General features: G+C 39.8%; 2 protein-coding genes across 5 annotated transcripts in view; both read left to right on the forward strand.

Annotated features, from left to right (window-relative positions):
• Positions 1-86: 86 nt before the first annotated feature.
• Positions 87-21,397, forward strand: LOC111868931 (chromosome transmission fidelity protein 8 homolog). The gene is made up of 4 exons (XM_023860055.2): positions 87-387; positions 615-732; positions 4,685-4,828; positions 20,844-21,397. The coding sequence occupies exons 1-4, from the start codon at positions 368-370 to the stop codon at positions 20,994-20,996; spliced, it is 435 nt and encodes a 144-aa protein (XP_023715823.1). The 5' UTR covers positions 87-367; the 3' UTR covers positions 20,997-21,397.
• LOC111868929 (ubiquitin carboxyl-terminal hydrolase 36) overlaps positions 19,520-27,440 on the forward strand; it is a 49,178-nt gene continuing 41,257 nt past the window's right edge. For 2 of the 4 annotated variants that reach the window (XM_023860051.2, XM_023860053.2), the window contains exons 1-2: positions 21,650-21,793; positions 23,270-23,559. In XM_023860051.2, the coding sequence (XP_023715819.1) occupies positions 23,292-23,559 (268 nt within the window). In that variant the 5' untranslated portion in view covers positions 21,650-21,793; positions 23,270-23,291. Of the gene's footprint in view, positions 20,977-21,649; positions 21,794-23,269; positions 23,560-27,440 lie in introns of those variants that run through there. The other 2 variants (XM_023860052.2, XM_023860054.2) reach the window with 2 other exon arrangements.

A 27,440-nucleotide genomic window follows, 5' to 3' on the forward strand; every position in this document is an offset into this window, starting at 1 on the left:
GGGGGGAATTTGAGTAGGACGGTGCTATAATAGCATACCTTCTTACCGATCGTATCTCGGCACTGGCAGCGGCCATTCTGTATTGACAGACTAATATCTGCACAGAGATGGGAGTAGTAATGACACGGCGGCCATTTTGCCCATAAATAACATTGCGTTGCTAGGGGTTTCACACCTTGGAGCTTCCAGAGCCTCTGGAACCTCTGGAACCTCTGGAAGTAGGAATCGTAGCTCGTATTCTTTGCCGCTCTTTGCCTACTGAATAATTTGATGATGGGCAGTAGTGTTTCGCGCGATTAACCGGATTTGAAGGTTTGAAACGGAGATATATCTGTTGTTACCCTGTGAAAAGTTGTTGTGTTGAAAGATGTCTATAATTGTTAAAATGTAAGTGAACTGTAAGATACGAGTTTATTAAATTTGATTAATTCAACTATTAAGCAAATGGGGCACCTCGAAATCAGTAATGATGCAGAGTATTTACAGTATTTTATTTTAGCTCCTTCAGTGAGATAATAAGACAGAAATATGTTCATATGTGTTTCATAGTTTAGTGAAAGATGTGTAAACTTTCTTGATTTAGGTTAGATTATTGATGTATAACAAATTTTCAGACCTAATGACTCTTCAGTTGGAGAATGGGCAATAGTGGAATTACAGGGAGATCTAAAGTCCAGAAACGGTAGCAGTATGCATCAGCAGTTCATTGGCGATCTTCATTATACAAATAAGGTTTTGTATATTTTGTATGCTAGTCCCTGAGTACAGATGGGATGTATTTCTACAAATCGTGGCAGGTCCCCCAAAATTTCTGGTTTATCTAAGGTTTGAATGTAATAATTATCATGTCTCGTTTATATTTTTGGTTTTCATATACTTTTTGTTTAGAAATGGTGTTAAAAGAAATAGGCAGAAGTGCAGGAAACGGTTAGCCTGAGGTTAGCCTGATGACATAACTCAATAAAACATTATGAACACAAGATTTGTGGGACTTGACGTTTGCAGTATGAAAGGTGGCTTCGTGAATTCAGCTAGGAACTCCCACAGTTCATGAAGCCAACCAACTGAACATTACTATGACATATTAGTCATTACTATTAAAGAGTTCATATTTTTTTAGTGCACAGTCCAGTATCAACCCCATAGAATGGATTTCATGTACATTAGACTCTTGATTATTTGTTTATGACTTAACCGTGGAACATTTTGGACCCATTAGTTATTTATTATAGCTTCCTGTAATGATTTGAGTGTTGCCCATTGCATCTGTTTCACTAACCTGCGTTACTGATGCTTTACAAGGACTTGCTGTAGTATGCATCTTCTCACCTTATTGCACTTTTGTGTTATATTATTTTATTTTTTTTTCACTTCAGTGTACTACTGAACAAAGATTACTTTGTTGTAATGGAAAGATGTTTCTTTCACTATTTTAGCAACCAGCAGCCAACCAGGAATTAATAGTTTCAAGGTTGAATGTGGCATGCAGAATATTTCCATATTTTTGGATTATCCATGCTACAACTCTTCCATTACTACTGATATTTGCGAGTTCATTGCATGTTTTGGCTTGAAAATGTTTTTATATTTGATGTAAAGTGGAAATTGCATTTGTTTAGAGAGAATTTATAAATGTTTAGGTACTGGGCATAAATCTCACTGCACTGCAAACAGAGCCACTCTGTGCTTGACGTATGCCTCCATCTTAACACTTCGGGGACCGGTGATTTAAATATTTAAATCACCCTGGGGACCGACGTTTTTAAACCTACTACCGTAACTTGTGCACTGTTCACTTTAAAAATTAATATAAAATCTCCTAATTAATTTTATGGACTAAAATTTTTGGAGAAGACTTACCAGAGCTCCTATAAGTGCTTCAGAGTACACACCACCATATCTGTTCAAATCTCTTACGACTCATGAGTTTGCCGAAAATGGGAATTTCTAAAAATGGATCAGTGGACCAATAGTCTTTCAAATTATCCCTCTTTTTAAACCCCATTAGAATGATTATTGCCAAAAATTTTTTCATTTCTGCTGAAGTGACATCCACCCACTTCAACACCTTATAGGTACTGTCGTACGCCTCACGGTGTTGGAGATAGTATCTGTTGGTCTCCTGACACGACATGTCAAAGACATTATCTCCAAAAAACAGTTCAGCTACTTCAGACACTTGCATAGGGTCCGATGGCATTTGTCTCACCCTGGATCACCAATAAACTTTCCAAAAGTGGGTGTTTTGTCCACTTTACCCCATGTGGCTGTCCCCGCAATGCTAGCACTCGCACTTTCATCAGAGCTCTCACTGTCACTTTCACTTTCTCTCCTGGTCACAATATTTTGGGGGCCCTGTCACTGCCACTGACACTGCCCTTGCTATCAGAAGACGAAGCAGTTGGCAAGTCAGATAACTCATTGGAGATCAAATCACAGATTTCTTCTTCTCCAAGAGCTCGCGCAGCCTTCAACTGCTTTCGTCTCACATGTTGACACTGAGAATATCTTGCCTCACACATAGTAGCTTCGACTTGAACAAAGGGACTTTTCTTTAGAGTGAGAGGGGAATAGAGAGTGGTCACGTTGCTGACTCGGAAAACGAACATTCCGAAGGTCAGCTACGCAGTACTTTTACAGACACATGGCCACCAAAGCGAGGAATAGTGTGTTGCAACATAACATGTCCTGAAAGCCTAAATCTAGGCGATCGGTCTGCCACGTTTAAAACCCAAACGCCTAGGCCTAGGCGTCCGGTCCACAAAGTGTTAAGCATTGATGTCTCTTTGATAACACTGAATCCATTTTTTGTGTTCATTTGTGTGACAGTACCTGTGTTCTATAGACATTTTTGACTCCATTTATATTCATTGTCACTCCCTGCTGTGGTGACCCACATTTGTTCTTTTCAATACTAAATGTGAACATATTTTCTAGTACAGGGTTTTAAACTCTGTGATTCAACAATACACACAGCAAAAATTTGCATTGTATGCACTGCCGTAAATGTCAGTCAATTCACAGTGTGGACACTTTCAATTTGTGTTTTTTCTTTTGTGCCTGTGTGTGTAAAGCATGTCAAGACTATATAAAGAAGGGAAGCTATCCCTGTAACAGGCCATGAAGGCCCATAGGGTTGTGAGACGTCGAGGCTCCCACATCTTTTCTAGACAGTTAAGTCACAGATGGTGGTAAGGTTGTCAGCTTTACACGCTGGCCACCCTTTACCCCCCAGGAAGATTCCTGGCACTACTTTCTGTTAGAGGCTGGGTCAACCCCAGGACCATAGTGCAGCTGGAAGGATTAGGTCAATTGAAACATCCACCTCATCAGGATTTGAACTCACAACCTTCTGACTTGTAGCACAGTGTCTCAACTAACTATACAACTCTTTGGTTTAGTACGCTACTGTTTGTCACTTAACATACTAGAGCACACCCAGTAGCATGCAAATGGTGTAGTGTTTGAGATGATAATATATGCTGTGAGTACTCACTTGCATGCCAGGGTGCATAGCCTGACTTGGCTGACACACAAATGCCTGGACTGTTAGTGTTCTTCTATCGATCCTTAAGCTGAATTATTTTTGGGAAATTTGTACTCAATTCAGATGGTACCGTTCAGAAACACATGCGCTACATACATGAAGAACTGCTTTTACTTGAATATTAAGATTGCATGTATTTCATAATTTGGCCAATTTGCAATCAGCGAAGTGGAAACGCTTCTCCAAAATCCTCAGAAAGGGTCATAAAGTTTTAATTCAATGTTTTTCCTATTGTGTATAGACTCTGTGCTGTTTAGTTTCCATTTTGGAATCCAGCAACATTTCTTCAGGCTGGAAATATTCTATAGGCCAATAATGTGTGGGAAACACAGCTCCAGCAGGTTGGCTGCCATACATAACATGTTTCTCTGACTTCATACTTAACTTTACGTATGCTTAACATGCTTCCTTGCTCTATATTGAATGCCTGATTGAACACCCACATGGAACAATTATAAGTTTGAATCCAGGAGTGGTCTGATCTTTCCAGTACAATTTTTAGTCTGTATCGAACAGATATTTTGATAAGCATGTACTGATTTCATTATGTTTGTCCACTGCAAGCAACATTGCTGTGAGACTTATTTGACTGAAACTTGTTACTGTATACCTGCTACAAATTTCTCCAAGTCATTTTCATATATTTTAAGAGCCTAAATTGACTTTTCTATGTGGGTTTTTTTTTTTTTTTCACTTTGATGAAACTTGATGTGTGATATAAGGGGTTATCTAAGGCAGCAATGGTCAACTGGTGGCCCGCGACTTGATTTACTCCGGCCCCCCGCCAAGTCTCAGGTTTATTTTAAAAAATCTTAACTTCACAGCTGTATTGGCATAGAATTCAGTTTTTAATAGGACGTTTCATTAGCTTACAGCATTTTGCAATTGACTATATATGTTCTTACCAAGTTGGACAGTTCAAACTGTTTTCTAATAACTGTGTTCATGTCATGGAAATTCCAAGTCCCCCAACCCTACTTTTGTAGGGAGATGACACTGAAGGGAAGACCGTAGTGGTAAAGGATTTATGACACCTTCAAAATAGTAACCATTCCCAGCCTGCTCTTGGGGATGGGATGATTTCTCTACTATGAGGACATTAAATGTAAACACTTCAGAATTGTTCTTTTCTTTCAGGGGAATCCTATGTTAATAATTGGCCATCATATTCTGCATGGTGAGGTGGTAACAATGGATAAACCATTTGCCATATTGGAACAGAAGCAGACTGGTGAAACCGCTGAGCTGCAGGACACAGTGGAGTATCATATAAAAGCCATAGTTAAGAGAAAGCTTTTATTTTGTGACAGGCCAAAACCCATTATTGCAAATGTTCCCAGAACTGCATAATAATCCTATAAATTCTGTCCTTTGTCATCCTAGTGGCCTCATATCAGAAACACCCACTAAAGAATGCAGGTTGGTTTCAAGGCTTCCGCATTATGTAGGCAGAGCCAAACTTGTGTTCTAAGACTCCTACCAGCTGTCTGAAAGTTATCGCTAAATATTCTTATGGATAATAAGAGCTTGCACAATGTGTCAATCTATCACACAGCAAAGAGACAAGCAATTAATGTATACGTGTAAAATATATGTCAATAATTTTAGTTTCCTTGGCTGCTAAACACACCATAATTTAATTTCAGTGCCATGTAATTTAAAATTTTCTTTAACTGTCTGTATAGTTCCGGTCCAGAAAACCGAAATTAAGGCCATGGGGATTCACTGCGCTGACCACACGACACCCTCTATCTGCAAAAGTTAGCACTAAACTTTGTTGATAAGCGGCAGTTGCTTGGTCGGTATAGTTTGCTTGCAGACTAAAATTATGGAGTCTGTATAGTTAGTAATTTGTGTTCATATTCTTGTTGTGATAAATTTAGTGGAAAGTAAAGAAAGAGGATGTTTTTGGCTACATTTTTGTAGCAGTTTCCCAACTACACAAGCCTTGTAGGCAACACCTTTATTTATATATACGTGGTGCAATCCAAAAGTTCCCGAAATATATTAATAAAAACTATTACGTCTTACCTGGATCTTATTCTGCACCATCACCTTCAAAGTAGTCCCCTTGGGAGCGCATACACCGATCCCAGCGTTTCTGCCACTTTTGAAATGCATCCTGGAAGTCTTTCTTTGTTAGGGTGTTTAGTACTGTCTGCGTTTCCGCTTGAATTTCCTGTATCAAATCTTCGCCCCTTCAACTTGGGGTAGAGAAAGAAGTCGCATGGAGCTAAGTCTGGCAAGTACGGTGGGTGGGGAACAACTGCCATCTTGTTTGTAGCCAAAAATTCCTGCACAATGTAAGCCGTATGTGGTCATGTGTTGTCATGATGGAGTACCCAGTTGTTCATGCGCCACTTCTCTGGACGTTTTCTCCTCATGTCCTCCCTCAGACACCTTTGAACGTCGCGATAGAACTCTTTATTGACTGCCCAGGAGGGATGAACTCCATGAACTCCCTATGAACAAGCCTGTCAATATATATATATATATAAAGTGGACTTAATGTTGCTCTTGACTTGTCGAGTTTTTTTTTTTTTTTGGCCTAGGTGAAGAAAGGCTCTTCCATTGCTGCTTACTTTCAGGGTTGTAGCCATAAACCCAACTTTCATCACCAGTGACAACCTTCAAAAGAAAGTTTGGATCCTCTTGAAGCTATTCTTGAAGTTCCCTGCAGACTTCCAAGTGATGCTGCTTCTGTTCATTTTGCAGCAGTCGTGGCACAAACTTCGCCGCAATCCTCCTCATGTTCAGTTCCTCTGACAAAATTCGTTGACATGTACCATAACTTAGCCCCAAGGTGTTACAGAGGTCTTGGATGGTCAGTCTACGATCTTGCAGAATCAGATCCCTAACTTTCGCGATATTTTCTGGTGTGGTGCCAGTTGACGGCCGTCCTGAACGATCGTCGTCATCAGTCGATGTTCGACCATTTTTGAAACGCTTATACCAGTCATAAGTTTGTGTCTGGCCCAAACTGTTGCCACCAAACATTTGGTGCGTTTCTGCAGTGGTTTTCCAAAGTTTAAAACAAAACTTTATACGGACACACTGCTCTCTCAGGTCAGCCATTGCAAAACTACAAACTCACGGAAACAACAATGGAAATATGTTCACCAACAATAAACCCAACCACCCAACTCGACGCCGCTTGCCACACAGATTCAAGAAGGGTGTGTGGGGAGACACTTAGCGGTATTTCGACGTACTCATAACCATTTGCGTGCAAAATTCAAATTTCGGGAACTTTTGGATTGCACCACGTATATATAAAACTGCCGCTGAGGTGTCAATCGTGGTATTGTTGTTTTCTGTTCTGTCAGTATAGATTTACAGTATAATTAACTGGCTTTCCAAAATTTCTTTCAACCATTTGGTTATTTTTCATAAAATTTTGTTTGAACATTATGCCATTAGAGGCCACACCAACTTTGGACTTGTCAGTATTACCAGTATGGTAAGGTAAAGTTGTCTGTGTGTTTAACTAATTAAGCACAATGCCATGAAGATGTATTCTTGACCTTGGCACAAATTTGAGGTGAGTGGTCAGCTTCATGCCCCTGCTGCTTTACCCCTGGTAGTCATAGGATAGAGATTGGGTGGGGGAGAAGGGGGAAAGAAGAAAAATCTTACCTCTACTGGGCAAAGTTTCCAAGTGGAAAGGACCTAGTACCACTTATCACTTTCAATGGAAAGGTCATCTCTTGATGCCACCTGATTGGCAGCTGTTCACTGGCACGAGCCCTTGTAGTTGCCCATCTTCTCTGTTGTGATCTTATAATAGTGAACAAAGTCACATCAGTGAGCAAGATGGTGACATTCAACAGGTTGTGGGGGGGAGTTTGTCAGTTCAGTGGTTACACTGGCTTAGAAATTGATTCTTCAGATGGAAACTGTCTGGTATGCTAGACACTATGACCACATGACTTTCACCTTCTTTATTTGACAAAAATTTCAGACTTAACATTTTCAGGAAATTTAAATTGATGAAGGTATGTAGCTGAGAGGCAGACTTGTGTTCTATATGCCTGACAGTCAAGTGGCATAAAGGGTTACATTGTTTTTCAGTCTAAAAGTGGATACCCATGTAATATGAATTGAAAGTTGGAAGCAATACATATCTTTGGAGACATTCCTTACACCACATTTATCAAGGTAACTATTACAGTAGCACTGGGTTTCCTAAGAGACTTGCAACAAAATACCCATGTTACACATTTCAGTTAGACAGAGGTGTCCCTGAGGATTGCAAAAGGAAACCAGACACACTTAACAAGGGAGGCAACATGTCCATAAGGAAAGGTGAAATTCTTACAGCAGATGTAGCAAAACTAGAGGCCTGTTTCAGATTATGGACTTGGGAAATAAAGACAGGAAAGTCAAAATAGTAAAGAAACCAGAAATCAGCCCCAACAACAGCGAACGCTTATGCTCAAGAGTTCAGAAAAACTGTGATGTCATTACAAAAAGGTCAGCTTTTCGTACTGTAAATGGATGTCATAAATTTCTATATGTTGTGTACAAGGTGCACAAAAAACTCTTCTTTCATAAAGACATCCTATTAGAATTTAATGATGCTGTGGTATCCGACACAGGCCGTCTGTGAGAAACCTACAGTAGATATTAGTGTGAATAGTGCAGAGATGCCCTTTGTGAGATTATGTGCTTCAGGCATTACCACATGAAAAGGCACTACTGAACTGTATCAATGTACTGTGTGTGCGTGGCTTCACTATACTGTATATTGTAATCTTGGTACTTTTATACCAAAAAATGAAAAATGTCTCAGCATTACAGTTTCAGATGAACCATCCCTGTTCTGCATGTCTCTGCTTCCATATACAGTGAACCCCATTTACAGTCTTCTTGTGGAACAGTGGTGTTGAACACCAAAATTGCGGGAAACCAAGTGACATAATTAAACACCAAGATTATTGACATCTGCTGTAAATGGAGGTTCCACTGTATAATTTTATTTTATTTAAAATAAATGTCAGATTGTTTACCAGTAACATATTTATTTTTATAAGAATAGAAATATAATAACTTGATAAGAAACTGTGAGATACAAAATGAAAATCTAATCGGTAAATAACTGGTTCTACTGTGTATGCTTTGGCTGTTCAGACATTTTCAGATGTGTGTACTGAATGTAAAAGGTATTAACTAGTTTTAGTTTATTGTCTATTTGAGCACTCGTTTTTTAAGAATTAAGTCACGGTTTTACAATCCATATCTAAAACACCAACATACAATAGTTTATGACCCTTGGGTACAAATATCGAAGCAGACAGCTTATTCTCTCTTGTTCCCATCATCTTGTTGTCGATAATCTGAAGCATGTGAAAGACCCGTCTCCCCCCCCCCTTTGTAGCTCTACAGCCCTTTTGACCTTGGCCGCTTCTTTGGTTTCTTAATCCTATATATACATAATTGGTAGGACTCCTTGGATGGGGATCAGCCCATTGCAAGGCTGCTACCTACACACAGACCAACACAAACAGAATAAATGCAGACAGACATCCATGCCTTGAGTGGGATTCGAACCTATGATCCCAGTTTTCGAGCAGACAGACAGTTCATGCCTTAGACCACGCAACCACTGTAATTGGTAAAAGACTCGTCATACTGTAGAACATAGCATCACAATGTTTTCCCCTCCAATATGGAAGAAATTATTCCCCTTTTTATAAGATTATTTATTCATTTATTTTTTGTCATTTATTTGGAGAGTTCCTATTAATTTTAACTATTATATTGAATTGTATTTTTCTGTTGCTGTCTTCTTTCTCAGCAGTGGTACTAGACTTAACTGCCACAAAATTCCTCAAACTGAAACTGCAAGACAACAATAGTAATCACATGGCACATAACACAGAAGTTGTCTTCACAGTAGCTGTACAATAATTTACTGGGGAGATACTGAAAAAGTGTATATGGGTTCTTGATTTATTGAGTCTTATCATCATTCAGCTTAAGTTGACATGATAGTCTGTCCCACCTGAGCTGCTGAATGATTTTGAGGTAGCTGTTGCAGTCGCACTATAGTAACAACTGACTTAAATGACTAAAGATGCAGTGTTTGAAATTTCATTTATGATTAACTGCTGGATGTAATGAAACTTGAAACATTTTCATATTTTCAATAGACGACAGCAAAAAAAAAAATCTCCTTCAGTATTCGCATCATCAACTAATATTATTTCAATCCTCTTTATTATGTAATATCCTACTGATGTTCAGAGGCTCTCTCTCCATCCCCAAACTGATGAGTTCTACACATAATAAACACAGGAAGAAAATTTGGGACAAAGCAATAATACAGCACACCAGTGACCCAGGTAACAAGCACATGTACTCATTTCATCAGACTTCAGTTAGTTAGTTATTAGAGAGGGTGGGTTTCCCCATGCACTTAGACCTGTAGTGGCCCATTGTGCTTCTCTCTATGATTTCTACCAGCCTCTATATCCTACCGGTATTGGTGCTTACCATCAGTCCCGCCCAGCCAGCGAGACCGGCTCTACTGGCTGAGAAGTATCTATAATGCTTCCCCCATCTACCGGAGGTATTAGTGACTGCTGTCGGGCAGCAAACATCCGCAATTTTTGCTCAGTGACCTCCTTTGGAGGTATGAGGTTCTTTTACATGCCGTAAAGCTACGACATGGGACCCACGGCTTAAAGTCCCTCCCAGAGGACTTGTTCCCTGAATTTTTTCCGCCCTTAAAAAATACGATGACCTCCGCCGGGTATTTGAACCCGCGTACTACGAGTCATGAGGTGGGAACATTACCTCTAGACTACGGAGGCCGCTTCATCAGACTTTAACTCCCAAATTTAATTTTAATTACTACTTTAACTCCAATGAAAGTCAGTGGAATATAAATACTGACAGTGTATAAGCTCATGGGCAATATCAAGAAACTACATCTTGATCACAATGTAGAATGAAACATGATGTGCTAATAAGTGAATTTAAATAACAGTGTGAATAAAAGCCTCTGAACATTATTAGAAAGTTGCACAATAAAAGGGAGTAAAACAATATTAGTACTAATTAACTGCATTACAACAAGATGCTGAGTTACATATGAAAGACATGCATTATAAGCTGAGAAATAAGTAGACACAACAGTAAAACTTAGTAGCATCAACACGTGAATGTTTCTGAATCAGCGGTCTTGAAGCTGCTACCAAGTACTTTCTGCTAGCTCTATGTAATTTGTTGAGGCTTATGGTAGTAACCTCGTAGGTAAACACACCACCTCAAAAGCCTTGTGGAGCTGTTGTTTGGTATCAGATCTTTTAGGGTCAGTATTTTTGGTTGGTAGGTCTGTTCATGCAGAAAGTATTTTGGTGACAAATTCAGTCTCAAATATATGGTGATATTGCATTCTGTCTGGTGTACTACCTACTTGATGACTGCCCTTCATGAACACTGTGATGTCTTTTTTAATGCTTTTACAAATGAATGTTTTGGAAGCATCAAATATTGTGACAGGAGTTTTATCTGCTGGGATAACACTATATGATCTGTTGAAAGTTCTTGTTTCAGCTTTATGTACCAGAAGGCAGAATTCTTCATACCCACTGCTGAGAAAACTGACATTTCAGCCACAGTGCTTGTACCATTATTTCCCAAAGATGCAACCTGTTTTATTAAGGCAATGGTCTCCATAAATTACTCAGCTTCTGGATATCAGCTTTCTTTACTGACAACATCTTGTTATATGCCATGTTTTCATATTCAGGAGTTTTTAAAAACATTTAAATTGTCAACATTTGGAGATCTGATTTTTTTTTTTACCATCACAGTGCTTTCTGTTAAATGCCACATGAGAAAGTACAAAGGGACATGGCCTGCATGATCTGGTTGTGCACATTATAGTAATGCTTGCATAGCTAAAGAGTTTGATTATAGAAGTCTTTTTCTTCCTAGGCCAATTTGGCATTCAGGAGAGAGAAATATATCCACATCAAGTAAGGGAACACAACATAAATATGACAGGCAGATTTATTTGATAATCATTTTGAGTAAATATACACTCAGACACAAGAAACAAGAAGTTCTGGGGATAACTAATCTACTTTCCAGTTGGGTATTGTATTGTATTTATTAGCATTCATCGATCCATTCAAGTACATGACCATTGGATATAATTGGTGAATTGCTGCTGGCCCTCAGCAGCACAGTTAATCTTGGTTTTGGGTCCTGTCGATGCCCATGACCATTGTTCTTTCCAAGACTTTTTTCATGTGTTTCAAAATGGAGCCTCCTCTTCACCAAGATGATGGATATGACTACTATGGCCACCCCCTATACTGGGGATTACATCCTATCTTAACACTTCGCGGATTGGTAATTTAAATATTTAAATCACCCTGGGGACCGGCATTTTTTAACCTACTACCATAACTTGTGCACTGTTCACTTTAAAAATTAATATAAAATCTAATTAATTTTATGAAGTAAAAATTTTTTAGAACACTTACCAATGCTCCTAGAAGTGCTTGAGGGTGTGATGTTTCTCGAAACATTGCCCTCTGTGAAGTGGCATTACACAAAATTTGCAAATGTAGACAGTCGTACTCCTTTTCTTGTGAACTGCGCAAACACGGCATTGTCTAGAAGGATGCTTCCCCCTGAAATGTTCACTATTCACAATTTTTGCGAGGGTATGTTTCCGCACATCACCCGAGAGTCGCCCAGGGGGGTCAAAATGAGGCCTGCATGGGGTGGGAGTAGACGGGCCCGGCCGCCCTAGGACTGTGTCTGCCGCCACCTTGTGGTCTGTAGACCAGGCTTTTGCCACATTCAGCAGAAATGCCTTGCATTTCAATTTTGAATGAGGGTTTAGATTTTTGAAAACCAAAAATGAATAGAAAATGGCACAATTTATAAGCCACAAGGCAACTTTCTTTGTCCACTTTACTGTTTTCTGAGGAAGAGAATAATAGGTCAGGTACTGATTGGCTCTATCAACTCCCTTCATGAACATATTATACTCGGAAATACAAACAGGCTTCTTTACCTGTCCATGTCTCCTTTGAACATCAACCATGCTCGAATTGTGAACTGTGGAAATCATATTCACAACACGAATATCCCCCTTCCTCCTGAATGTGGTTTCACCACATTTCAAGGATTTACATTCCTCTTGCAGATCTGGAGGAAGGCCTCTGTTCACCCGAATTGTTCCACAAACACATACTTTTCTTGAAAGTAGGTGTTCTGCAGTTGCCACACTGTTATAATTGTCTTGATAGACATGGTAATTTTGATCAAGATAGGGTTCCAAAATGGAAAGAATAGTTTCTTGTAATTTCTTTCCTTCACCAGAATAAAATTCTAAATTTCCAATATAGCCTGAAGTGCTTTCAGTAACTACATGAACAGCTTGCTACGTACAGTTTGAAGAAATAAAGGCACTTATTTTCCTTTGCAGGGGCATACAGTTACAGTGAGGTCACGTAACTGATTAGTCAGAAAACATTCAAGGGGCTTATCACGCAGCTATGTGCAAGCTGGGTGGCGCCAGAGCGATGTATAGTGTGTTGCAACTTATCGTGTACTAAAAACATATTAATATGCGACCGGTCCGCCACGTTTAAAAGTGAAAAACGTATGAATATGTGCGCGGTCTGCAAAGTGTTAACCTAAAATCCTTTCACTGCGTGCTATTTGATATGACATGGACTGCACAGGATACAATGTGAAACCTCTCTTCTACTGTTGCATGTTTACCAAGCCATTACTAAGACAGCCAATTCCAAATCATGTAGCCAGGAAATATGTTCTTCATCCACTACATTTTAATAGAAAGAGAGATTCAAAAGCAGATCAGAATGCATGGAATTAAGCTGCAGATCACATCTGTACAATGCTGAAGTAGTAAAATGTTTGTGTTTTAAGAACAAAAAATAAAAAATATTACATGGACTTTCATATGTAAACATAACTGCTAGTGGCATAATGTTAAGGGTGTGTTTTTAGAACACTGCAGCATCTTGTAATGAGATAATAGTAACTGGTAACTGAGTTAATGTACATAGGCAATGAAAGCGATTTTAGCGTTAGTCTGGTTTCATACATATACAGGTACAAACTAATACATGTTTGATTACATCTAGGACATTTTGTACCATGTGATGATAAATATCTAAGGTATCATACATGATATCACCAGTTGTGCCTCACTAACAATGAAAAATTACCTTTTATTCCTCCCAGTGATTCTCTGCAGAGACAGCAAGAGTTCAAATTCTTGTTAAAATAGTTTTTAGAACAAATGAGGGTAGGCAAAGTTAATGGGGGTTGTACATGGAAATTTGGGTCAAGGGGAAAAGCGGGAGGACACGCCAACAGAATAATTTAAATTAAAATGAAGAAAAGTGTACACCTGAACTACAAATTTGGAACTTCCAATTATAAAGGTCAAGGAAATGGTGGTTCAGAATGTATTAGAAAGTGTAATACATGTTCTTTTCAATGTGACAGGTGACGCAACTGAGCAGTAATGCTCTACACTTGTGTTCAGGAGGTCCTCCACACATATTCCAGGAGCATATCTTAATTAGGCCACGCCATAGCTCAAGTGGTTAGTTCCTGGCTTCCCACCGTGGCGGCCCAGGTTTGATCCCGGTTCTCGTCAAGTGGGATTTGTGGTGGACAAAGTGGCGCTGGGGCAGGTTTTCTCTGAGTACTTCGGTTTCCCCTGCCAATCTTCATTCCACCAAATTCTCCATCATAATCACCCGGGGCAGGCAACAATAGGCCAATTACTGGCTGCCGTGCCGAGCGGACTGAGCTGGACTCCACCCCCCACTAAGCAAATTAAAAAAAATCTTAATTAGGCTGTGTGACTGCTGCCTTCCAAATCCCATGCAGTTCATTTATCACCAGATCCAAAATCTATGACATCTGAACTTTCCCATCTGTAATTATGCTTAGAAGAAAATGCTTGTTTTTCTTTGTGTGTTGTTCATATTTTTCCTGAAATCTTTTACACATTCTTCACCAAAGACTTCAGACAGAAATTCAGAACACCTGAGGGCCCAGTATGCTGTCTTGTTATAATTCTGTCAAAATCAAAGGCTGTATAGCAACAAATGGCAGGGTTATGGTAAAAAAATCAGATCTCCAAATGTTGACAATTTAAACATTTTTAAAAAACCATGAATATAACATAGCATATATATATATCCTTTAAGAGATGGGCCATTTAAATTCCGGTAATGGCAGCAGCCTGGAGTTAATTTAAATGCCTGCAATTGTAGAGTATTAACAGTTGTAAGCATGTTACTGAAAATGCTGTGATTTCTACAATTTTTGTGATGAACAAACGAAATAAACGCTGCTTTTATCTAGAAAGAATATAGAATGAGATATTGTACGTGTAATTTACCGATTATAAAATCTGTAAAAATTGTTACACTGATTCCAAAAAGATTTTTTCCCCAATTTTGAGCGTCTGTCCACAAATTTGTATACAGTTTCTGCAGTATAAATGCATGCTGCTGACATCATGTTTTACTGTGTCTTATCTGGCAAAAGGAGTGGAAGTTTATGTTTGTATTGCACATTCTCCAGTCACGTCGGAACCTTTCTGTATGCATGAGTGTGGGCGAAGTATTATCGTATTTTGTCCTTCAGAAACTCTTGTCTGTGTACGTATATATCGGACTACTCACACAGAGGTACTGTTCTAGGAATAGCCCTGCACTGCCAGAATATTCAAGCCTGGCGCATTGTGTTGTGTTGTGTACAAAACATCGCTATTTCAACTATCCACCATGGCCTCATGTTGCATGGAAGAAGCCAAAATTGAGAAGCAGCTGATAAATGATACCGATTCCAACTGCAGTACAGATGACTCTGAGTGGGGCAAGGAAGCATGGGGCTCAGAAACGGAACTCAACGATGACCCATCATCTTCGTTGGCAACCTGAAGACCACCAGACCAGCATGGCAGGAGGGATGTGAATAATTATTCTGGTGGAGCTGTGGGGTTNATAAAACATCGCTATTTCAACTATCCACCATGGCCTCATGTTGCATGGAAGAAGCCAAAATTGAGAAGCAGCTGATAAATGATACCGATTCCAACTGCAGTACAGACGACTCTGAGTGGGGCAAGGAAGCAAGGGGCTCAGAAACGGAACTCAACGATGACCCATCATCTTCGTTGGCAACCTGAAGACCACCAGACCAGCATGGCAGGAGGGATGTGAATAATTATTCTGGTGGAGCTGTGGGGTTAAATATCAATGAAGCTCCACACGTAAATAAGGATTCCACCCCTTTCTGCGTTTTCATGCTCTACTTCGCAGGGATTATCCATCTGCTGGTGGAAGAGATGAACAGGTACTACCACCAGTACCTAGACAGACTTCAAGACGGACCTTCTTTGCGGCCTGACGTGACCGACTCTGAGATCTTTCTGTTTCTAGGAATAATCATTCAAATGGGACATGACATTGGAGACAGACTAAAGGACTACTGGTCGACTGTAGAACAATTTGCCATGCCTTTCTTCTCTAACACAATGAAACGCGACCGTTTTCTACACATTCTTCATTTTCATTTTGCAGACAATACAGAAACTGACAGGAATGCCGACAGTTATGACCGACTATGGAAAATCTGGACCATCTTCTACACTCTCAGTGACGCATATGAAAAAATATTATAACCCTTCCGAACATTTGGCCATAGACAAGATAATTGTTAAATTCAAAGGGAGGGTGGTTTTTAGGCAGTACATTCCTAAGAAACACAAACGTGTCGCAATCAAAAGCTTCAAAATTTGTGACGCCACTGAGTATACTTATGACATGAAGGTTTACCTAGAAAAAAGACAGGACACATGCTACAGTTAGGGACCTATGCAGATGTATTAAGGGTGTAGGTCACAAACTGTACATGGACAATTTCTTTTCGTCACCAGACTTGTTTGACAAACTGATGACAAAGGACATAACGTGCTGTGGGACAGTCAGACCTAATCGGAAGGGCTTGCCCCACGATTTTTGACGAAGACAATTTCGACTGAAGAAAGATGACATTCGTGTTAGGGTAAGACGGAACTTGACAGCACTACTAGTTTGGAAGGACGTGACATTTACATACTGACAAACATGCACTGTCTTCCAGCAGAAGGCAGTTTCTGTGATGAGCATGGAAATGCCATCAAGCCAGCAATTGTTGACTACAACATGCACGTGGGTTATGTCGACAAAGCAGACAGAACGGCAAACAGTTATAGCATCAGTCGTCGGACCTGGAAATGGACAAATAAACTATTTTTCCATCTCCTGAATCTGACGATTCTGAACAGTTTCATCCTGTTGTCATCCTGTGGCCCAAAATTGTCACACAGAGAATTTCGTCTCACCCTTGTGTGCAACATGCTGCAAGGGGTCCACCTCGCCCTCAACGGTTCATGGGTCGACCTGCTGTGTCATTGGTGATATCTCGATTAGAGGCCACTCGACATCACTGGCCGACTTCCTCTAATAAGAGACTGAGGTGTTGTGTGTGCTCTTTGCGTGGGAAATGGAGTTGCATCCGGACAAAGTGCATGAAGTGTGACATCGGACTCTGCATTTCCGGATGTTTCCAACAGTACCACACAAAGGCAACATTCAGTTAGATGACACAGGATAGAAGACTGTCTACTTATAAAGCTGGTGCCCAAAAATAATATAAGTAGAACAAGAATTTCTATCTTAAAATTAGATTTTAAAACACTGTGCACACACGTGGACTGTGCATACCTATAGAGTGATGCACAGCCACTCAGCTATACTTTAAAGGTCTCCATATGGTGTCGCTAGGCTCTTAAAGGATATATGAAAAGGTATTGTCACTAAAGAAAGCTGATATCCAGAAGCTGAGTAATTTATGGAGACCATTACCTTAATAAAACACAGGTGGCATCTTCAGAAAATAATGGTACAAGTACTGGGGCTGAAATGTGAAATATCAGTTTTCTCAAAAACAAGGAAAATGGTTGGATGCATTTTAATATATCAAATTTAATGAGAGTTACAGATAATTTTTATTAAGTATTTATTGCAAAACAGTAGAAGACAGATCGAGCACATGTATACATGGTGTGTCCAGGATCTGCTAGGACTCGTTTTTTTTTAATTCTGCCCTGCAATGCCATCTGTTGGTGAGTTGTGGCATTATGATTCTGAAGTTTCAGCTGTGGCTGCCTATAATTTGAAAGCACAAACATCGCTGCATCATGTGTTCTGACCTTGAATGTAACAGTACCGTTCTGACGCTCGTCGGAAAATGATGGTTGAACAGAGAGCCAACATCAAATTTTGTTTGAAGTTAGGCAAAACAGCTGGAGAAGCATATGAAATGATGAAAAGTGTGTATGGTAGTGATTGTTTGAGTTGCTCGAACATTTGTCAATGGTATGCTGTATTTCGTGATGGCAGGTGAAGATGCTCGACGTGCATCAAAGCCGAGAACAAGTCGCACTGAAGAAAATATGAAAAAAGTGACTGAAATCCTTGCATCAGGCAGATGTGTTTCTGCAAGACTCATCGAGGAGCTTCTGGGAATACTAAAAAGTACTGTGCATCAAATTTTGACCAGAAGGTCAAACAGTCAATTCTGATTACTATCTCGGAGTCCTCAATTGTTTGTGGGCAAGAATTCTTCGAATTCGATCCGAATATCGAGAGCAAGGTTCCTAGTCGCTCCTCCACGACAGTGCCCCACCCCACAAATCGAAGATCGTACACAATTTTTTGGCCAGAAAAGGGATCACAGTCATTGATCATCCTCCATATTTGCCAGATTTGGCTCCAGCAGATTTTTGGTTGTTCCCAAAAGTTAACTTGGCGATGAAAGGAGACCGTCATGACACCATCGAGGACATCCAAAGGGAATCTACCGCAGTTTTAAATGCGATTCCACAAAAGGAATACAGTGACTGTTTTTGCAAACTTTTCAGTTGATTCCAGCTACGTATTGATTCAGAAGGAGACTATTTTGAATAAAGAGTGAAATTTTTAAAATAATTCACATCTTGTATTTTTAATGAACACAGTCCTAACAGAACCTGGACACACTGTGTATAAGATAATTAAACAAATGTTACACAATGCATACATGTCTGGACATATATACTCAGAGACTAGCAGTGCTCTATGGAATAGTTTCCAAGGCAATGCAGTGAATTCAACAATGAATGTTTAAAAATCTCATCCCTTTGGGGATCTGGCCAGTCAGTACTGTGCCTGTTTCACACTCATCTAGTGGTGATGCAGATGTAAACATTTGCAGGTCTTGAGGAAATGACTTAGAGAATTTGAGGACAACTTTGCCTCTTTATGTTCTAACTTTACAGGTACTGGGCCAACTATCATATAAGATGTCTGTTCCCTGGTATGCTTCAGAGTCAAATGGGAGACTGTGGGGATATGCCATGAAGAAAGCCTTGAGACTAGTGGACAGGGTTTTTCTTGTCTATCAACACCATGATATACCCATGAAAGGGGTCAAATAATATCTCCCAGAATTTAGCACTGGCCTTACATTGACAATCAATATTTATGCTTTTCTTCTCCAGGAAAACTTAACTACAGTCAACTCTCGATTATCCGGGGCTACTGAGGCTTTTTTGAGGCTTATATGTTGTTTAATATTCATTCACTTTTGTTTCACGTGGTGAGTTGTAACACTATCTTCGCACTAGTGTGAACCAAGCTCTGCATTCTTTGGTCCCGTTATGCTAACACAATGTTCTAGGGTAGGGGTGAAAGAATGCAAGGATTTGTGGAAAGTTTCAAGGACAGATACATCGCCCCAGTTAGTATCTTTGTATCGATCTTCAAGTGCATTCGCAAAATGTCGGTGTAAAAGGAAGCATGTTGTGTTAAGCATTCAACAGAAAAAGGAAAATGCCGTGAAAAAGTAAACGACAATATTAATTTTTTNATTGACTATTAAAAGTACATGCATCTGCATAAATCTCACAAGTCATGTGTGCTGTCATCAGAATGATATGGATGTATTGTTTCAACACTTGAGGCTTTATGTCGACAACTTCAAGCAGTTGGGCATCATGGTCTGATAACCCATTGTACACGGGACCAATTGTATAATTCATAATTTTATGAATATTTATAAATATGGTATCTATTATTGTTCTAGATTGATTTTGGATTTTAGTAGGGAAATGTACTATAGATGACAGATTATAGGTCTGCAGTACTGCATCTAGCCGTTTTCTTTTTTCATTGTCTGTTAAATAATCTGTATTTATGTCCCCACATATAATAAACTTCGATTCTACTTTATAAAGTGAACTTATTATTTTATCTAACCCATTAAGAAATTAAATAAAATTGCCAATGGGTGCCCTATATACTGCCAGTACATATATATTTGTAGTGGCTTCTAATTTTAATGCACATATTTCGAAATCCTACTCCTTACAATATCTACCCATATCTATCATCAAGAATTTAAGATTTTTATGTATGGATATGCAAACCCCACCTTTCTCTGTTGATTTCCTACAGTATGAGGTAGTGAGTCTGTAACCATCCATGCTAATTTGATCTATTTCAAGCTGTTTAAGATGATGTTCTGTAAGGCATATAATATGTGGTAAATCATGAAATGCCAAGCTGATTAACTCATCTACTTTTTTTTGTAGTCCACATATGTTTTGATGGGGTATTCTCAATGGGTTAATGTCTATTGTTGAGTTATCACCTGTCCTAAGCTTTCTTCTTTCTTTATTATTGGAGTTTTTTTTTTTTGTCTTCTGTCCATCCATAAAAAATCATCATCCTTGTAGTAGGAGGTTTACGAACTCTTTGTATTGAATTAGTATTTGTAACATCCAACTTTAGTTCATTATGTTCTGACCATTGCTATTCTGGAGGACACTATCGCTGCAGATGTCTGCATCCTCTCTTCTTATACTCTGATTATTGGCTTTTTCTTGTGTTATTTTGATCTTATCTTCCTCATAGGTCACTGCTTCTCACTTTTCCATCCCTATATTGTGTTCTTGCTGTGAAGTTTGACTATATGTATGTTGTGCTTTGTTTGTGACTATTTCCACATCCTATCAAATTGTTTTCTGTACATATTTATGGAAAATGAATGAATGAATAAGCATGAATACAGTGTAATCTCTTCAATGCTGGGTGAATCAGTATCCAGTACTATAACTCATCTCATTTTTAATACACTCTGTACGTGTATATGTATTTTAGGGTACAGTGAGATGAATTCCTTTGGTATTATCCTGTAGGTGCATCCAATTGTTCCTGCCCCAGGTGATATATGGGGCATTAGCGGAATAACTGGCGGCAAGAGAGAGAAACCTACTATGTTCATCACAAATACCACATGGGCTGCTGTGGGATTGAACCTGGCCCTTCGCTGTAAGCAACCAACGTGCTGATACACTACATTGGCATCGACCTCTGAGGATCTTTAACATGAACTTCAGAGTCTTGAGCGATCTATAACTTGTTACAGTAATTATTATACACTCTGTACTACTTGTTGCTAGAGCGTTTTTAAGTTCCGCGAAGTTCTGTAATTTCAGTTTTAAAAAACATCTCTGAGGGTACGTCGTCATTATGAAGTTACTAAAATCTATTTTAGCACACAATGGACCCCAAAATCGCCATACCAGATAACATACAACACATTACACTTTTCTTCCATGACGTTTCCTGCCCAAGGTATAACGTACCATCAGATGTATGCCACCGGTAAGCCCTAAATAAACATACTGCACTACACAACCCTTACGACCCTTACTACTTGCCAGTTTTCTACTCCACCTACTCACATGGTTCCGCGGTTTTATGTATTCCATGGTTGGCTCTGGTAGGCGCTATCAGCTATGAGGTTAGTCAATATAAGTTTTGCATTTAATGATGGAATATAATTTTATCTAAAAACATAAATTAATCCGACGTATGGTTAAATTAATCGCATAATATTATCGAACGAGTGAAATAAGAAAAGTGCAACTGTTTTATACTAGACAATTTTACGACGTTGGACCAAACATAAGTCAATGAAGTGCTTAGTGGCAGAATAACCGGAAGTAGTTAGCGGCATGTGTAGGCTGTGTTGGTCAGCGTTTTGGTTTTGGTGAAAGTTATTTTTCTGGTGTTTATTACACATTTTTTGAACATCGGTCTTATATCTACAAGAAGAGGATTCTGAGTGAACGTACATCAATGGGTCAGTATACAGTAAATAGTTGCATGTTTTATATACATGTGTTTGTTCTCACGGCTCTCCGGTGTGTGATGGTTATGTACTGTTACATTGAATGTTGTAGTACGAATGTTACCCGAAGTGTTTGTGAATTTCGTTTTCAGTAAGTATAATATCGTTCATGCGTGTTCTTATTGTATGTTTAATTACAGAGGACAAGATGTGTCGTAAAAATAGTCGATGCGAGATACGCTATAATGAACCTCTTAGTCCACTGCAGTTGTCAAGTTTAGATTTTTACGAAGGCGAACAGTGTTTTCATTCTTATCTACGTAGGTTATATAATAAAGTATGAATTGCGTGCACTGTATATTAGTTTTCTTCTCCGTATACGACCAGCTTGCAATCTATGTAATCGCTTACCGAATCACAGGGCTTACATGGGCAGTTTTCTTTGGGGGAATGGTAGCCTTTTGATTTGGATTGATTTGATTTGACTATAAGGCTACATACCGAATCTTAATATCTATTGCCATAATCCAAAGCATTCATTCATTGTTGAACCATTTTTCCCCGGTTCCATGAACTGTTTCAAGGATGGATGTTGTTGCGGTTTTTATTAGGCTATTATTACTGAGATTGCCTAGCAATGAATACATGCAACAATAGAATTAATTGTTGGGCGGGTCGTTTTCTATGCGGTCCGTGTCTTATCAGGAGAATGTCTGGGTCTATGAATTGTCCTATCATTGCTAGGCAACAAGCAGATTGGTAAACACATTCCTGTGGCAGTGAAGAATTTTTTGAGGTACCATTTTCTGTGTGGTCCAGGTCATAAAAAAGGTAAAGCTGTGACAAGCAGTGGAGGCACATGGAAAATAGGCAGTTCGTTAGTCCTTCCCAGAACTTTTTGTGTGTATGTAGTATATATGACAGAGCAGTGTGATCATGAATATATCAATCTCAGAATTTTGATAGGTGTGTTTTGGACCCCTCAGAATATGAATAAGTTGTTTCTGGAATGCTGTCTCTATATATATGTGTGTGTGTGTATGTATGCATTAGATGTGTCTGCCTGGTGACTGTGATGTTGTTCCAAAAATAAATATCCTTCAGGTTGGTGAGAAAAAAACAAAATGGCCAAATTTTCTGGAATATGATTTTGAATCAATTTCAATAATTTATGGAGACCACCTCTTTAAATAAAACTGCATAGGTGGTATCTTCAGGAAAATAGTGCACATTAGAGGCCCAGAGGTGAAGTGTTGATTCTGTTCAGCCTGCTTTACCAGTTTTACAGAGTTCATTGTCATTTAGTACCCAGTAACCAGCGATGGTGTTCCAGAAAACACATGATTTTCTTACCAAGGTAACATAGTCAAGGTCAGTCGTATGAGAGAAAGTATGTGTGGTGCCTTTGCAGTAGTTTTTTATATGACCAAAATTGTCATTCTGTTTGTTGAATTAAAAATTGCATACTTAAATACCATGTACTTACAGTACTTTGCAAGTGTGAAATACTATGCCTGCATCTGGCTGTGATCCTGTGACTTCTTCCCTGCGCTTGTCTTTGGAAGCGAGCCAAGGCTCTGAAGATAACAGTCTTGATAAACGTCTTGTAGCCTCAGCTGCACGGGTTTTGTTGACTCATATTGAATATGAACCTCATGGAAATTGCTTGGAAGATGTTCTCAATAATCTAAAAAATAAGTGTATTGTGCTGAGGAGTCAAGACATAGCCAAGAATGGGACAGATGCAGCTGCTTCATCCTCAACCCCGAACATGCCAGGTAAGGTACTGGTTACTCGTGTTGCAATGTAAATTTTGGTTTGTCAAATTGTATTTGCCAGTGATATGGGCTGTCTAAATATGATGTATCTTCACATTGAGAGAGATTCACATTATAAAGGTAAAGTTGTCCCTGTGCTTAACTAATTAAGCATGAAGGTGTAAGGGGTAGTTGATGTATAGATCCACGTTTCCTTTACCTCGGCATTATTTGGAGATGAGTTGTCAGCTTAACGGCCTGGCAGCTTTGCCCCCGCAGAAAGAGCTATTAGTACACATTGGGTAGGAGGGCCCCAGATCTGGTGTAGGTGACATGGAGAAGAAAAAAATCTTGCCCGTACTGGGACTCAGACCGCAACCTCTCAGCCGTCCAGCCCCATAGCCAGTCGCTGTACCAACTGAGCTATCACAGTCCGATTCGCAAATATATATAAAACAAAACAAAAAAACTTGCTCCTTTTTCCCCTCAGAAAGAGCTATTAGTACACATTGGGTAGGAGGGCCCCAGATCTGGTGTAGGTGACATGAAGAGAAAAATCTTGCCTGTACTGGGACTCAGACCGCAACCTCTCAGCCGTCCAGCCCCATAGCCAGTCGCTGTACCAACTGAGCTATCACAGTCCGATTCGCAAATATATATAAAACAAAACAAAAAACTCCGTGGCTTGTAGTCTGCAAGCGAACTATACTGACCGAGCGACTGCTGCTTGTTGGTGAAGTTAGTGCCAACTTTAGTGGATAGGTGGTGTCACGTGGTCAGCACAGCGAATACCCACTGCCATTAATTTCATTTTTCTAAACTGTAGCCTCTATTTCCTTGAAATTGCTTCTCAGTTATCCTCATGAGGCTGAGTGGACCCTGTTCTAGACCCACTATTTGTCAGAAAATCTGGTAGCGCCGGGAATCGAAGCTGGACCTCTGAATGTGTAGCCAGGGACTCTGATCACTAGACCACAGAAACTGTCATATATATATATAGACACACACACACTTTTCTTTTTTAGTGGGACCATAGGAATCAGACACAGAGTTCAGTGGTTTCTGAGAGTTCATGGATAAATTTTCTTTTGAACAGTGTTCGATTTGAGGTTCTCAGCAGCAGTGACTATGAAGAGTGTTATCTTCTGGGATTTATCCCAATATAAATTTATTTACTGATCCTGAACGTGATGGTATTCCATGGTGTCACATCCCAAAAGGTGATATACTCATTGCTTTGTGCACTGTGGCTGGTATGTGTTAACCTTTCTTGAGCAGAAACCAGGCATAGCTGAGGCTTTCTGTCACCCTCTGTGTGGGTATATCAGAAATGCATACAGAACTGCCATCGCAGTTAGAAAGGGCATTCCCCATAACCATGTAAATCTACCACCCCTTGTTTCAATAGAAGCGACAGTGCTCTGCATACCGATTGGTAACAGTGAAGTACTGCTTGCAGCTGTTCATAAATCCCCAGGCAGGGCCTGGAGTGATGCTGATATCACTGAGCATTTACGCTTTAGACGTAAGTCTATATTGGCAGGTGATTTGAATGCTAAACACCCATTTTGGAACAGCAGAGGTTCAAACCCCTCAGGCGAGAAACTCATGGATTTGTTTGATATGAGTGAATTCGAAATTTCAGCACCACAATGCCCCACTCATTATTCCCTTGCGGGAAATGGTGACGTGCTTGATATTGTGGTCCATCAAAATATCAGTATCACATGTCATCGTCTCTGATATTTTGGATGCAGATCATTTACCAATAGTATTCCACATACTGGATCATGTTAAAATTAAGAATCTTTCAGAACCTATTGAAAAATTCAGAGATTGGGAACGGTTTCAAAGCCTCTCCTCTGAGTTAATATCACCTAAAATAGAAATAAAATGGGGGGGATAGAAGCCGAAAAAGAGGCGCGTGATTTTGCAGCCTCTATTGCTTCTGCATATAGGTTGTCGACAAGTAAAGTTACACTTTCGGACATAAACAACAATCTCCCTGGTCTAGATTGTTTGTTAAAACATAAGTAGAGGCTTTGAAAATTGTGGCAAGAAACAAGGGATCCAGCGTGTAAAACGGCAGTCAACTGGGTCACAAAATCAATTGGACGAATGACTCTGAAAAAGGCACTTGAACGGTGGGAAACAGAGATAGGTAACGCTGAAGTCACACTTCAGGGTATATGGCCCATTGCAAAATCCGTCTTAAAGACAGATGAACCAAGGGCACCAAGTGCTATTCATGGTGCTTCTTGCCTTAAATTTTACCCATTCGAAAAAGCCAACGAAATTGCTGACTGTTTGGAAATTCAGTTTATGCCGCATGACCTGTGCGACGAAAACCATGAATGGTGGGTGGAGCCTAGAGTTCAAGCTCTGCTGGAAACTGTAGATGACAACCTCCCTACTTCTCTCGAAGCCGTCAACCACCTGAGTCTTGTCCTCTAATTGGAAGAAATATTCCATTTTTAAATAGTGCACAATATCTAGGTGCAATCTTTGATAAGAGAGTTACATGGAGATTGCACATAGAAATGATCGAAGCCAAGGCCCTCAGAACATTCATTAGAGTATATTCCCTATTCAAAAGTGAGCGATTAAGCACTAACATTAAACTGACTGTCCACAAAGGTCTTATTAGATCCGTAATGACTTATGCTAGTCACGCCTTGGGATTTTGTGGAAGACACCCATCTAGTGAAATTGCTGTGCCTGCAAAACAAGGTTCTCCGCACCATTATGGATTTTTCAAGGCGCACACTGTACCACGATTTGCACATGGCATTCAAAATCTCACGCGTATATGACTATATAACAAGTTCAGTATCAAAGAATGGTAAGATAAGCTTCTCCTTAATTAAATCCCATATAATTCTTGTCATTTCATCTCCAAGAATGTCTCCAACTGGCCCAGTTGTTATCTTACCTGTGCTGTCAACTGAAATAAATAATACGAAAAGCTCTGAACACTAGTCACACACCTTTCACTTCCACGTACCAACCCCACCGCATCCTTGTCTTGTCGTAGGCCGACAGAAGATCCGACCATTCGCTTTGTGATTTTCATGCTAACAATCTCGTAGAAGGTCTTCTTACTAGTTCTTCTCCCTCCTAGGTGTGATCGCTGTCCTGATCTACACCCTCCGATGGTGTTCCTGGTTGGCACCTTTTTCTTCTGACAGCGGCTGTCTGCCACCTATGTTCTTTATTCCCGTTCTTCCTTTGTGGAGAATCACTTTCTCTGAGTCTCCGGATCCTTTCCTCATACTTGGTCCTGATACAGTTTCTCCTACCGACGGTTCTCTTGTGCCAGGCGATTCTTGGATGACTGGATATCTTTCTGACAGTCTCCTTCATCTGCTGTGTTACTTTTACACGGCGGCTCATCCCTCTGCAGGCGACAGCCAGTCTTTTCTGGGATCCACACTTTTCCCATGGCAAATTCTTCGGTTTCTGGCGGTGGCCCTCCATGGCCAGTTTTCGGTCCCTACGCCGTTTCCTCTTCTTTGGTTTCCTGACCGGCATCACTTGCGTCTTCTACGTGGACCTCTTTCTGCACCACCTCAGGCTTCCTGGCCACTAAGGTCGGATCTTTTTCCATTTGACGTGCCTCCATCTCTTGCCAGGCCATCGTCTGTATGTCTATTTCTGGTTTGGGTTCAGCCACCATCTGTTCATGGTTGGTGTCCATCCCTTTTCGTATGGTGGTCATCCTTGCTTGGGTTGCTCTTGTTTCAACTCGGAGTGCTTCTGTCTTTTCTTCCATGGCCTTTGTATTTGCGTCTATCTTGGCCAGCAGGAATTCCAACATCTGTATATCCATTTTTTTTTGTGGTCTATATGGTTAAGTTCATATCCCACTTCTAAAACACCAGTTATCATGTGTTGCTGTGTGA

Source organism: Cryptotermes secundus, unplaced genomic scaffold (assembly GCF_002891405.2).
Source record: "Cryptotermes secundus unplaced genomic scaffold, Csec_1.0 scaffold898, whole genome shotgun sequence".
Lineage (NCBI taxonomy): Eukaryota > Metazoa > Arthropoda > Insecta > Blattodea > Kalotermitidae > Cryptotermes > Cryptotermes secundus.

Bases quoted from the DNA above. Each gene is read 5' to 3' on its own strand.
- LOC111868931 (XM_023860055.2), top strand. From the start codon at position 368: ATGTCTATAATTGTTAAAAT. The intron at 733-4,684 runs GTTTTGTATATT...CTTTTCTTTCAG, and splicing joins ATCTTCATTATACAAATAAG to GGGAATCCTATGTTAATAAT. The intron at 4,829-20,843 runs GTTAAGAGAAAG...ATTATCCTGTAG, and splicing joins AGTATCATATAAAAGCCATA to GTGCATCCAATTGTTCCTGC.